Source organism: Mobula hypostoma, chromosome 18, assembly GCF_963921235.1.
Source record: "Mobula hypostoma chromosome 18, sMobHyp1.1, whole genome shotgun sequence".
Taxonomy (NCBI): domain Eukaryota; kingdom Metazoa; phylum Chordata; class Chondrichthyes; order Myliobatiformes; family Myliobatidae; genus Mobula; species Mobula hypostoma.
Window position 1 is genome coordinate 50,162,389 of NC_086114.1, and position 14,959 is coordinate 50,177,347.

The 14,959-nt window shown below is 41.7% G+C and overlaps 1 protein-coding gene across 7 annotated transcripts in view; it reads left to right on the plus strand.

The window, feature by feature from the left end:
- LOC134358523 (uncharacterized) overlaps positions 1 to 14,959 on the plus strand; it is a 70,172-nt gene that overhangs the window by 25,998 nt on the left and 29,215 nt on the right. For all 7 annotated transcript variants that reach the window (XM_063070841.1, XM_063070845.1, XM_063070842.1 and 4 more), the window contains 2 exons: positions 1,802 to 1,863; positions 2,857 to 3,011. In XM_063070841.1, the coding sequence (XP_062926911.1) occupies positions 1,802 to 1,863; positions 2,857 to 3,011 (217 nt within the window). The remainder of the gene's footprint in view (positions 1 to 1,801; positions 1,864 to 2,856; positions 3,012 to 14,959) is intronic.

A 14,959-nucleotide genomic window follows, 5' to 3' on the forward strand; every position in this document is an offset into this window, starting at 1 on the left:
ATAATTGGATATACAGCCACCATTGGGAATGCTGAGGTGCTTTGAGCAGTTGGCAATCAAGGTACGACAGGAGCAACAATGTGAGAAACCAAGAAGTATTAGACTTTGGTCTTTGGAACATAAAACCTTCTGGCCTATGATGTTATGCCATCCTTTTAACCTACTGCAAGATCAATCTAACCCTTCAGTCCTACACAGCCCTCCATTTTTTAATCACCCATGTGCCTTTTTAAGTTTCCTAAATGCCCCTAATGTATCTACCTCTAAGCGCCCCAGCAGGGCATGGTACACATTGTTCTATGTATTAAAAAAAACTTGCCACTGCTGTGTCCCCATACTTTCCTCCAATTAACTTTATGCCATATCTCTAGCTAATGTTCCTCTTGTATACCTTTAGGTTCCTTTTCTCCAAAGGGAAAAGCCCCAGCTCACCTGTTAGACATGCTCTTTATTACAGGTACTTTTTTTTAAAAAAGCAATCTCGGAACCCAAGAAGTCAGTGTTATCCACCTACAAAGAGGGCCAGGCACTCAGTCCTGCAAAGGCAACCTTCTTTCCTTGAGGCAGTTGCCTTCATCTCCAGAATAGATGATAGTTTTGATCCTTAATCTATTGATGGTATATCTATCAAGCTATTGTTCTGTTAGAACAAGTTCACATACTTAAGTGCATCCTATCTTTTAGCTAACAATGAATTTTATGGCAAAACCCTGTCAGGTTTCATCTGGTGTTTGAGGTGTTACTTTGGAAGTTGCACTTGCCCAGGCATTATCATTCCTTAACATAGATGAAGTGTGCAGCATTAATTCCCAGCAGCTTCCAGTTAAGGCTGTATTAAGCAATTGTTCTTTCACCTCTACTCTAATCCTTTAGCAAGCTTGTTCTGAGAGTAGCATGCATAGTGTTAGGAGACTGTTCTTGGTTGGGGGGGGTGTGGGAGCTTGGCACTGAGTTTATGGAAGTGGGCCTTTTGGGCCATCGTGCTTTTGCCAAGCTCTCCTTGTGCATTGACCCCGCGTGTGTGTGTGCGCATGCGTGTGTTTATATAAGTGTGTGTGTGTATATATATTTTAAAAATTGGCCTATTACCCAAACAACTTGCAGATCTTTCAGATGTATGAGGAAATGGGGCATCTGTGTGACACGCCCCTGTCATGGGGGACGGTGCAAACTCTCCAAGTGAAAATGGAGATGTGTATTGAACCTGGGTCTTTTGGAATGTAGGGCAGTAGGTATGTCTCTATGAACCACTTCTTGCACAATGACTGGGGTGGGGGGGGGGGGGGAGAAATCTCCCATTGGCAGAGGACAAAATTAAGTGGCAAGCATCTAGATATTGGGTAATGAATAGTTGGCTCTCTACCTCCCTGCAAACAAGTTCAATGGTGCTCAAAAGGTAACGTACCAAATTCTTGAAAGAAAACTTGGCTCATAGCTCTAGTCAATATGGACCACTTATTAATCCCTCAAGTTGGGCAGTACTCCTTTTTAAAGGTGCCATTGCAAATTTGCATTGCACTGAGTTGGGAGGGTACTGTTTAGTATGCATAGATGTTCATTGGCATCTTCAAAGTAACTTTGCCTGTTCTCAACAAATTTTGGGGACCAGTCAAATAGCAAGCTGGTTTTCTTCACAGATCAGATGTTGAGGGTACAGTAGTTTGAAGTGCACAATCTGGTTCCCTTGTGGTGGCACAGGTTGGGCAGCACTGGGAGAAAAGTTCTGGCCTCTGACCAAGTTGAAATTCTATGATTTGTAAAGTGAATACATTAAAAAAAATTGTTTTAACTCATTTGTCAGTTGCAGACAATCCTAAAGCCAAAATACAGCCATTTCGTCCAAGCAGTGATAAAACATTTTGGGTAAGTTTAAGGTCCAAACCTATGAAGCTATATCAGTGTCTTGGGTGTAGAATCTTGATGGTCCAAAAGGATTTGATTGTCTTCTGATCTATTAATTTGCTAACAACTTGGACAGTAAGTCAGTTTAAAGGAATTTGTTTCAGGAGAATTTGTATGGTACTTTGTCTTGAATAATAGAACTTGGGTGTCAGGTTAGCCAAAGGAGCAGGAGTTTTCTAGAGGTTCAGTGTAGAGGGTTACAGTGGAAGTGTTAATGTAGTTTGTTCATATTTAAACCCAGTGGATGTCTGAATTAACATACAATTAATGACAGCCATTAGTGTTACTTCCAGTGTCCATTGTGTGGAACTATTGTGGCCACTGAACTGTGCTACCCTCACTGAGGTCACTGAGGGGTGGGAGTGTATAATCAATACTGGAAAAGTAGTTAGTTGCTTAGGATTCCATAATCGGTGAGTACAGGTCCTATGCAATGTCCATGCATCCCACTGTACCTCTAAATGATGTGTTGCCTTGAATATTTTGGTGATTCCATTACTTTCCATGCTGTTAATTGTTGAGTAACTCCCTCAACCTCCTTCAGACAGGTCATTCTAGACTCCATTCAACCTCTGGGGAATATACCCTGTAAACCCATGGTCGGTGAGGGTGGTAGAAGTTTTCTCCATCTGCCCTCTATGTACCTACTCATCATTGGGTGAGCCCTTTCCCTCTCTTCTAGGGGAAACAATAACCCAGCCTTTCCTGTCTCCAATCTGGTGTCGTATTCTCTTGAGTCTTCTGTCCCTCTCCAGAACTTTTGCATCCGTCTGTAATGTGGTGATTAGAAAGATGGGTTAACTCTTATCAATCCTTCAGAACTGGGAGAGGGAGCCAAGTGAAGTGTTTGAGGGGAAAAAATAATGGGACAAGGGAATATCTAAAATAGGAGGTTAGTGTGTACTGTTTTGATGGAACATATAACCTAATTGTCCCCTTTTTCTATATTCAAAGGCATGGGTCTGTGATCTCAACAAGTGAACTGGTATTCTTAAATACCCCCCCAGCAAGCCATGAGGTGTTGGGTGTGTTCTTCAACTTGGTTAACTCGAATGGTTTTCTGACGGGGACAGATTTTAAAGTGGATGCTTATTCTTTCACTGTTGGTGGTAAGAGCATTTAAAATGCTACTATATACTCTAGAAGTTGGATAAAACTAGTGTGAACTTTGCCTAGGTTTGAATTGGAAGTTGCAATAGTATTTTTAATCACTGTTTCATTAGTGGAGTAATACTTATCAACCTGTTAATTGGTCTGTTATTGGTTCTGCATCTATTATAATACTATTTAACAAACAATTTGGCCATGTTCCATAACTTTTAAGAAGGTAATTGCCAATCATTGTTCCAGAAGGAACAATTGTGCGGCTGTTGCATAATCGCTGATGGTCTCAGCATGGTATGTAAAACACCAATGTCTTTTAATGGAAAATTCCTACAAAAAGTACTGGATACGGCCCAGTCATCTCCATCATTGAGCACATCTATACCAAGTGTTGTCACATGAAGGCAACATCCATTATCATGGGCCCTCATCTCCCAGGTCATGCTCTCCTTTCTGCTGCTGCCATCAGGAAGAAGGTACAGGAGACTGAGGATTCACCACCAGGTTCAGGAACAGGAGATGACTTCAGGACTTCACTTGCCCCATCATTGAAATGTTCCCACAACTTATGGATGCATGTTCAAAGACTCTTCTCAGATTCTGATGTTTGTTTATAATCAGCTTTTTTTTCTTTAATTCTAGTATGGTTCTATTGATTTGAGTATGCCCTCAAGAAAATGAATTTTGGGCTTCTATATGGTGACATGAATGTACTTAAAAAATTTGAGCTTAAAATTTGATCACTGAAGGGTTGAATCAGAAGACCCTAAGATATAGGAGCAGAATTAGGCCACTTGGCCCATTGAGCCTGCTCCATCATTTTGTTATGACTGATCAAATTTCCCCCTTCAGCCCCAATCTCCTGCCTTCTCCCCATATCCTTTCATGCCCTGCTCAATCAAGAATCTATCAACTTCTGCCTTAAATGTACTTAGACTAGACCTCCACAGCTGCCTGTAGCAAGAATTCCACAGATTCACCACTCTGGCTGAGAATTTCTCATCTCCATTTGAAAAAGAAGCCCTGTATTCTGAGGCTGTGCCCTCTGGTCTTAGACTCTCCCACCATAGGAAACATCCTCTCCACATCCACTTTATCAGGGCCTTTCATTGTTCGATAGGTTTCAATGAGGTCCTCCCTCATCCTTCTGAATTCTGGTGAATACAGACCCAGAGCCATCAAATGACAAACCATTCAATCCTGGAATCATTTTCATGAACCTCCTCTGAACCCTCTCCAGCCTCAGCATATCCTTCCAAGATGGGCCCAAAACTGCTAACAATACTCCAAGTGAGGCCTCAGTGATTTATAAAATCTCGACATTACATCCTTGCTTTTATATTCTAGCCCTCATAAAATGAATGCTATCATTGCATTTGCTGCCTTCATCGCAGACTCGACCTGCAAATTAAACTCCCAAGTCCCTTTGTGCCTCCATTTTTGAATTTTTGCTTCACTTAGAAATTGTTAACTTTTTATTAATGATAAAAGTTCAAGCAAATCTGCTAATAGAAAGGTTGAGTGGTGGTAAAAATCTTCTGAGGTGTATATATTTCAATGCTAGGAATATTGCGGGGAAGGCGGATGAGTTGAGGGCGTGGATTGACATGTGGAATTATGACGTTATAGCAATTAGTGAAACTTGGCTACAGGAGGGGCAGGACTGGCAGCTTAATATTCCAGGGTTCCGATGTTTCAGATGTGATCAAGGCAGAGGAATGAAAGGTGGGGGAGTAGTATTGCTTGTTAGGAAAAATATTACAGCAGTGCTCAGGCAGGACAGATTAGAGGGCTTGTCTACTGAGTCCTTGTGGGTGGAGCTGAGAAACAGGAAAGGTATAGCCACATTAGTGGGATTGTGTTACAGACCACCCAATAGTCAATGAGAATTGGAAGAGCAAATCTGCAGAGAGATAGCAGACAACTGCAGGAAACAAAGTTGTGGTGGTGGGGAATTTTAATTTTCCATATATTGATTGGGATTCCCATACTATTAGGGGTCTAGATGGTTTAGAGTTTGTAAAATGTGTTCAGAAAGTTTTCTAAATTGATATATAGAGGGACCAACCAGAGGGGATGCAATATTGGATCTCCTGTTAGGAAACAAGTTGGGACAAGTGACAGAAGTCTGTGTAGGGGAGCACTTTGGTTCCAGTGATCATAACACCATTAGTTTCAACTTGATCATGGACAAGGATAGATCTGGTCCGAGGGTTGAGGTTCTGAACTGGAAGAAGGCCAAATTTGAAGAAATGAGTAAGGATCTGAAAAGCGTGGATTGGGACAGGTTGTTCTCTGGCAAAGATGTGATCGGTAGGTGGGAAGCCTTCAAAGGAAATTTTGAGAGTGCAGAGTTTGTATGTTCCTGTCAGGATTAAAGGCAAAGTGAATAGGAATAAGGAACCTTGGTTCTCAAGGGATATTGCAACTCTGATAAAGAAGAAGAGGGAGTTGTATGACATAGGAAACAGTAAATAAGGTGCTTGAGTATAAGAAGTGCAAGAAAATACTTAAAGAAATCAGGAGGGCAAAAAGAAGACATGAGGTTGCCTTGGCAGTCAAAGTGAAGGATAAACCAAAGAGCTTCTACAGGTATATTAAGAGCAAAAGGATTGTAAGGGACAAAATTGGTCCTCTTGAAGATCAGAGTGGTCAGCTATGTGTGGAACCAAAGGAAATGGAGATCTTATAGGTTTTTTGCGTCTGTATTTATTAAGGAAACTGGCATGAAGTCTATGGAATTAAGGGAAACCAGTAATGAGATCATGGAAACTGTACAGATTGAAAAGGAGGAGGTGCTTGCTGTCTTGAGGAAAATTAAAGTGGATAAATCCCCGGGACCTGACAGGGTGTTCCCTCGGACCTTGGAGGAGACTAGTGTTGAAATTGCAGGGGCCCTGGCAGAAATATTTAAAACATCATGTCTACAGGTGAGATGCCGGAGGATTTGAGAGTGGCTCATGTTGTTCTGTTTTTTGAAAAAGGATCCAAGTAATCCGGGAAATTATGGGCTGGTAAGTTTAATGTCGGTAGTAGGTAAGTTATTGGAGGGAGTACTAAGAGACAGAATCTACAAGCATTTGGATAGACGGGCTCGGGGAGAGTCAACATGGCTTTGTGCGTGGTAGGTCATGTTTGACCAATCCATTGGAGTTTTTCGAGGAGGTTACCAGGAAAGTGGATGAAGGGAAGGCAGTGGATGTTGTCTACATGGACTTCAGTCAGGCCTTTGACAAGGTCTCGCATGGGAGGTTAGTTAGGAAAATTCAGTCACTAGGTATACATGGAGAGGTGGTAAATTGGATTAGACATTGGCTCAATGGAAGAAGCCAAAGAGTGGTAGTAGAGAATTGCTTCTCGAGAGGAGGCCTGTGTCTAGTGGTGTGCCACAGGGTTCAGTGCTGGGTCCATTGTTATTTGTCGTCTATATCAATGATCTGGATGATGATGTGGTAAACTGGATCAGCAAATTTGCTGATACAAAGATTGGAGGTGTAGTAGACAGTGAGGAAGGTTTTCAGAGCCTGCAGAGGGACTTGGACTAGCTGGAAAAATGGGCTGAAAAATGGCAGATGGAGTTTAATACAGACAAGTGTGAAGTATTGCACGTTGGAAGGACAAACCAAGGTAGAACATACAGGGTTAATGGTAAGGCACTGAGGAGTGCAGTAGAACAGGGATCTGGGAATACATATACAAAATTCCCTAAAAGTGGTGTCACAGGTAGATAGGGTCGTAAAGAGAGCTTTTGGTACATTGGCTTTTATTAATCGAAGTATTGAGTATAAGAGCTGGAATGTTATGATGAGGTTGTATAAGGCATTGGTGAGGCCGAATCTGGAGTATTGTGTTCAGTTTTGGTCACCAAATTACAGGAAGGATATAAGTAAGGTTGAAAGAGTGCAGAGAAGGTTTACAAGGATGTTGCTGGGACTTGAGATACTCAGTTACAGAGAAAGGTTAAATAGTTTAGGACTTTATTCCCTGGAGTGTAGAAGAATGAGGGGAGATTTGATAGAGGTGTATAAAATTATGATGGATATAGATAATGAATGCAAGCAGGCTTTTTCCACTGAGGCAAGGGGAGAAAAAAAAACAGAGGACATGGGTTAAGGGTGAGGGGGGAAAAGTTTAAAGGGAACATTAAGGGGGGGCTTCACACAGTGGTGGGAGTATGGAATGAGCTGCCAGATGAGGTGGTAAATGAGGGTTCTTAAGAATAAATTGGACAGATACATGGATGGGAGGTGTATGGAGGGATATGGTCTGTGTGCAGGTCAGTGGGACTAGGCAGAAAATGGTTTGGCAGGGCCAAAAGGCCTGTTTCTGTGCTGTAGTGTTTCTATGGTTTTAGCAAGTGCATGACCATACACTTCCCAATACTGTATTCAATCTTCCATTTTTTTGCCTATTCTCGTAACTCATCTAAGTCCTTTTGTGACCTCTACTTTCTCAAAACTACCTACCCCTCTATCTATCTTTGTATCATCTGCAGACTTCTCAAAGCCATCAATTCCATCATCCAAATCATTGACATATAATGTAAAAAGAATTTGTCCCAACACAGATCACTGGAACACCACATCACTGGCAACCAGCCAGGCATCTATCCACTGAAGCTTATGGAATGTCCCAAGGTCCTTGAAGGGAATGTTGCTAAACACAACTTAGACAAGATATAAAGGAGTTGGTCTAAGACTGGTTAAGATAGCACAAAAATTAACTGCTTGACCTACTGGTCTGCACTGATCAGTAGATACCTGTTACTTTAAATCAGATTTATTCTCCCCACATTCTATCCCTTGCCCAGTTTAATGGCAAGTTCTAAGAGTTTGAATATCAAAGGAAACCAAGGACCTGAAGGAAATTGTGCAGTCATGGGGAGGATGTGCAAGCTCTTTAAAACTCCACTGACTGGTTCAATCTTGGCTCCAATGCTGAGGCAACACCTCCACTAGTTTCCCTGGGCAGAGGTAATGCAGACCTGGTTAAAGCCCCCATTGTAAATTGATGAACAGCTAATGATTGAGTTGAGGAATCACTAAATATCAAGTCTTGTAGGGCTGATTAAGCCTGCAGGGGAGTCAGGTGGTGATAGACAAATGGAGTAAGGGTTGGAGAGCATGGGCAAGAAATCTTAGAAATATCTCTCTTTCTGGTAGAGACTTCAGAGCAACAGTTCAATTCTGGTAATATTTGGTTGGTAATTATTGCTTTCCCTTCCGTCCAACAGCTTTTGGTTAAGAAATGATTCTTGGGTGTTGGACCTAGTGAAAGCACTTGAATGGTTGTTGTGGTCAATGTGGCAACTTTTTGAAATGATTTGCAATTCAGAAGGCTAATGCTTCCTGATCTCAATCATTTTTTCCCTTTCATAGTGTCTGTGCAGTTTCTAAAGTTCTGTCTAGCTCCTGCAGGCAGCATATTTTGTCCTCTAGCAAAACCAATGACTCGCTCAGTCATTGACTGTCCCTTTTTTTGTTAGGAATCTCTGGTTCCTGTTAAGTTCTACTCAATTTGGATTTGAATTTCCCCAGTTCTGTTTTTAAAATGCAGTCACCCTATGGTTGTGTGGCATGAGGGGGCACAATAGCAGTTAGTGCAATTGCTTTATATAGCGCCAGTAGTTATGCTGCAGCTGTATAAGGTACTGGTGAGACCACATCTGGAGTACAGCATGCAGTTCTAGTTCCCTTTGAGGAAGGATGTAACTGGATTTGGAGGCAGTGCAGAGGAGACTCACCAGGTTGATTCCAGAGATGAGGGGGTTGGACTGGGGAGAGTTGTCTGGTACTGTACTTTCTGAAATTCAGAAGGATGAGAGGAGATCTCACAGAAACATAAAATTATGGAAAGAATAGATTAAAAAAAGTTAAGAAAGTTGTTTCCACTCGTAGGTGAAACTTGAACTAGGGGACATATCTCCAAGATTCAGGAGTAGATTGAGGATGAAGATGAGGAGGAACTGCTTTTCCCAGAGTGGTGAATCTGGAATTCTCTGCCTAATGAAGCAGTGGCAGTTACCTCAGTAAATATATTTTAAGATGAGGTTGGGTAGATTTTTGCATAGTAGGGGAATTAAAGGTTATGGGGGAGAGGGCAGGTTAGATAGACAAGTCCATAGCCAGATCAGCCATGACTGTATTGAATGGTGGAGCAGGCTTGATAGGCCAGATGGCCTACTCCTGCTCCTATTTCTTGTGTTCTTGTTATGTTCTTGGATCAAGGTTCAATTCCTGCCACTGTCTGTCATTCTCCCTGTGACTGCAAGGGTTTCTTGCTGTTTCCTCCCACATTCCAAAGATGTATGGTTAGGGTTAGTAAGCTTTGGGCATCTTCTGCTGACAGAGTAGTGATGCTTGCAGGCATCCTCTAGCACAATCAAAAAATGCCTTTCTCTGCCTGTTTCAATGTACATGTGATGAAGCTAATCTTAAATCTTGTGGTCCCTTTGTGGTTGCTTCTCTAGATCAGGGTCCAATTGTATCCAATTTTAGATCAGAGCAGTTAGTTTAGGAACACAAGATTCTATGAATGACAGAAATCTAGAGCAATATGCACAAAATGCTGGAGGAACTCCAGGTTAGGCCGCATCTTTGGGCATTTCTGACTTGGACGCTTCATCAGGACTGAATATATTTTGGTGCCTATTAAATGGAACAGGCTTCAAACCACTTTGTCTAATACTGAACTTTTATTTACATCTGCCATTCCAAGTCTGTCCATTCAACACTTCAATCTTGAGCCATCCCTACTCAAGTCCTGTACCCAGTTTGCCACTAGGTTTGACATGTGAAATCTTCAAAGGAAAAACTTGTGTCACTGCTATGTAATGTGAACTTGTTGTCCCATTAATTTCTAAACAGATCCGTTATCAGTAAGCTTGCGAGGCTATGCAAACTGTTCAAGAATCTCGAATCCTGTACATGCTGTTTTTGAGTAGCATCTCAAAGTTCAAAGTAAATTTATTATCGAAGTACATAATGTCACCATATAAAACCTTGAGATTCCTCCTCTTGTGGGCCTACTCAATAAACCCATGATAGAATCAGACTACAGCATCTTAGGTTTTCAGCAAGTGTGCAAAAGGCAACAAACTATGCAAATATAAAAAAATGAAATGAGTAAATGGGCAATAAATATTGAACATGAGTCCTTGGATGAGTCAATATGTTGTTGGAACATTTCAATGATAAGGGCAAGTGGGGTTGAGTGAAGTTATCCCCTTTGGTTCAAGAGCCTGATGATTCAGTGGTAACATCTGTTCCTGACCCTGGCGCTATGAGTCCTGAGGCTCCTGTACCACCTCCCCGACAGCAGCAGTGAGAAGAGCATCTGGGCATAAAATGGAATTCACAACTTTCCAGTGAAACCTAAAATCTATTTTCAATGTGCATCTTGGAAACTTAAGTTGATTTGTTGTCATATCACCAGCTGGCGATGTAGTGGCATCCACACTGCACCTCAAGGCAAGTGGTCCCGGGCTTGAATTCAGCCAACCCCTTGTGCACTTTCCACCAGTGCTGGGTTGAGTGTCAAGCTGGTAACTTGGCCTCTTGTGTTTTTTAATTTAAAAACAGTCAAATGGACAAATGCCAAAGAAAATAAGATTGCTGTCTGATGCACCTCAAGGCACAAAGAACAACGATTGTCACTTGTGAGATGTATTTTAGGGGGTGGGGAAATGGTGCAAGATGCCATGCAGACAATTATTCCAAACACGAGTACATTCAGGTACTACTAAGGGACAATCAAAAAAAAAAAGCGATCAAAATAATATGCAACAGATCGGGTAAGTATTGAGAGATGAGAAGATATGTAGGTTTGTCCAAGCAAAATGGCTGTCCTTCAGACTGGTGTTTTCAAGCTTTCAGCTTCCTGATGAAAGGGATAGAAAAGAGAATGACAAGGGAGGCTGGGGGTCCATGATGGTAATGGTGGCTTTTCCAAGAGAATGGAAAGTGGAGACAATCAACCAATCAGTGGATGGGGGGTGTGGGAGGGGTGATTGATTTCTTGATGAACAAGGCTGCGTTCACTACTTTCTGCCCTTGCACCCTTGGGTCAAAACATTTGCCATTACAAAGCTTGTGGATCCAGATAGAATGTTCTCAATGGGGTACCTATACAGATTGATGGTCCTTGGACATGCTGTATTTCCTGGCCTTCTGAACCCAGTGTGCTTTCTTGGTTATAGTGTTTATATAGTTGGACCTGGACAGCTGGTGATATTTGTACCTCTAAACACGAAGCTCTCAATCATCTCCAACTCGGCATTCTTGATATGAGTGTTTACTTCAGCCCACTTCCCAAAACTTATTGTGGTGCCAAAATGTCAGCATGCCAGTAAGCATTTTGTGCTTCCTGGACTGTCTCATTGACACTATGGCTCTCATCTCTAGCTTGTAGTTGGAGGAAGAGCAGAAACTGGTTGCAGTTGTAGAGCAGGGGGTTGAGGATGCAGCTTTGTGGATAATTGTTGTGGAAGTGCTGCATGTATTCATTTGCAGGAAGTGTAATGGAGTTGCAGGAGTCATAAATTTGGATCAAATAGCAATGAACATATTCTGTAAATTGCCACTTGGCTCATGGGTATGAATGGCAGACTGTTATGGGCTTGTATCTTGGCTGTATTGTCTTTTGGTTTGATAATTGTATGTGCCAGTTACTAATTAAATATAACTTTGTGGATCTTTTGTCTAAAATGATTCTTGCTTGCAAGTGGTAGATGTCCCTTCCACGCTGAGAAAAGCTATTTTTTCTGCACCAGTCCTAAATTTGCCAGTGCAAGATTTCTATTGTTTGATCAGGAGCTGGATGACCCAAATTCTGTGGCTTTCCTAACCAGATCTCCTTCTGAAGGTATGCTTAATGAACCAGATCCCAGGGTGACTGTCTACTTGGAAACCAATTCCTGTTATTGGAGTACCAGATTTTTCACATTGCCCTATTAACATAAATGTTTCCCCATTTAGCACCCAGAATTTGGATGGGGGAAAAATAACTTTAGTGGCTTATTTGCTTGCGGCATTAACAATTATGGATGGTTCTGTGACTGGCTGTTGAAGTTAGCATTGCAAAAGATAATGGGTCCCACTGGACATTGCCGTTAATTTGATTCACATTGTTTAGAAACCTTCCCTGTTGATAGACTGACTTGTGGGAATAGTGCAGCCAAATCATGTTGCTATGATCCCACATTAATTTTACAATATGAAGGAATCTTGCCCTCATATTCCATCTATGAAAATGAATGGTGCAAACTAAAATTTATTTTGTGGTGTCCTTTTACAGATTGAAATTTATCATTTAAGACACATTATGAATTTTTGTTATCAAATAGGGTAAAAGATTACTCAATTGCAAAGTTCAATAACTGGTACACCCAGTCTGTCATGGATAAAGCTCTCCCCATCACTGAGCACATCTACCTGAGACGTCGTTGAAGAAAGAAACATCCTTCATCAGGAACACCCCTCACCACTCGGATCATGCTCTTCTTGCTGTGGCTATGAGAAAGAAAGCACAGGAACCTCAGGACTCTCACCACCTGGCTGAGGAACAGTTATTACTCAACTGTCAGGCTCTTGAACCAAAGTGAATAACTTCACTCAAATTCATCTGTCCTATCACTGAGATGTTCCCACAACCAATGGACTTGCTTTCAAGGACTCAACTTGTGTTCTTTATTTATTTATTTATTGTTATTGTTGTTTATTGGCTTTTGCATGCTGGTTGAATGCCCAAGTCGGTGCAGTTTTGCGTTGATTCTATTATAGTTATTAAGGATTTGAGTGCTCACAGGAAAATGAATTTTGGTTATATAGTGACATATTTACCTTGAACCTTTAATTTGTGGTAGAATGACTATCTTTTGTTTTGAAGAGTTCTCAGATTACAAAGATCAGTAATTTTGCAGTATTGTCAATTATCAGCTAAAACTGAACAATCTCACCTTGAAAACTGAGACAAACGGGGATGAGACAAAATGCTGGATGAGTCCAAGTTGGGTGGTGGTAATCTTGGGCAGTGAAGGTATGATCCATGTTTCTGGTTGAGACCCTGCATCAAGACTGAGGGAAGATTGACAATATTAAGAGTGAGGGAGGAGTAAAATGTTGATTATCTATGTTGACAATGTATTTTGTATAAATACAGAATTTGCTACTTGGCTAAGCAGCAGCTTGTATTTTTTTTTACTCTTTTCATTAAACTGGTTAATCGGGCCAACTAAATTTGGCCAAAATGTACTGTTCTTAAGGTGTCCCAATTAACCACAATCAACTATTTGGTATTTTAGGTAGTGGAGACGAGGTCTACATAAAGCTAACTGGAAAGTATAGAGGCCTCTGTCCTCTGAAACAGGAAAGGTACTCGCCCAAATTTTGACTGGCTTTCACCTCTGGCAGAAGTTCTCCTGCTTGAGTCCGTGGCTTATGTCCAGCCAGAGGAACATAGGATGTGATTTATTTATTTTTTTTACATATAGTACATCAATTGCAGGAGCAAAATCTCCCACTTTATGACCTTCATAGACTTTACCAAAGTATTTGACTCTGTAAATCGTCCTGCCCTTTAGTAGGTACTATCTAAAATCAGGTGCTTGGAGAAATACCTCAAGATCTTGCAGCTCTTGGACAATCATGAGTGCAGCAGTCATTAGTGACGGGCTCAGAAATGGCACCTTTTTAAGGTTGAGAGTGGGATCAAATATGACCGTCAATTCCCCAACTCTTGTTTTCATTGTAACCATTCTTCACTTCACAGGCCAAGACCTCCCATGAGGAGTCCAGATTATCTGTAGGACAGATGGGTGGTGGGGGGGGGGGGGGGTGGTCTCTAACCTTAACAGGTTCACAGCAAAGAGCAAGGTGTTAACTACTTCCTTGGAGCTCTAATATGCAGACAACACCATCATAGCTCATGGAGGATTTACAGTGCATAATGGATGCTTTTGGCAGACCATGCAAGTTCCTGGGACTTGATCTAAACATAGAGAAAATAAAGTCCTGCATCAGATCATTCTCCTAAATCATCAATCACCTAAGTTGACAACATCCCTCTGGCAAACACTGATTATTTCCCATATGTTGGTACCTTCTTTCTTCAAGATCCAACACTGACCTGGAAATGAATTGCAGAATAGGCTGTGCAAATGGAGCTATTGCCAGGTTGAGATGTTTTTGAAGATTGGGATATCAAGACCAACACTAAGCTTCTGGTCTATAAAGCAATAGTCCTCCACCTTGCTATATGGAGCTGAGTCAAGGACAACATATAACAGGCACATGAAATCCCTAGAAACTTGCCATCAAAGATGCTTCCAAGATTGAGTTGGCTGAAAGAACAGGCATACCAGCTCGAGCATCCTGGAGAAAGCTAACATTAACTCCGTAGCCACAATCGTGACTAACATCGGTTGTGATGGGTTGACCTGACTCCCACCTCCCCCAAACAACTCATTTGGCCAACTCAAGGATGCAAAGCACAGTCCTGGAGGGCAGAAAAAGTGCCATATCAACCTGAATGAATGGGAGAAATTGGCACAGGATAGGGAAAGCTGGAGGACTGTCTGAGGGAACCACATGTCTCGAAGAGTACCTCCACCTAAGCGGTTTCAATGTGAGGAGAGATGGGGAAAGGGCCCAACGAGCTACATCCACCACCACTTCAGTGATCTACACCTGCCAGCACTGCAATAGGACTTGTGAATCACGGATCGGCCTCTCAAGACCCACAAGTGCCCAGATCAACCACCAGAGAACGAATCACACTCAACTAAGTGATCGCTGATGATGACATAAATTTAATAAACCTTTGGACTTTGAACAAGGCAGCCTCTGTGGATTTGATCTTCTAGCTCTTGGGCATTAGTATTCACATCTGTACTTGCTGTGCCACTTTCTCTCACCAAATAACCTGCCTAATTAATCATCTCCAGTGTAAAGCATTT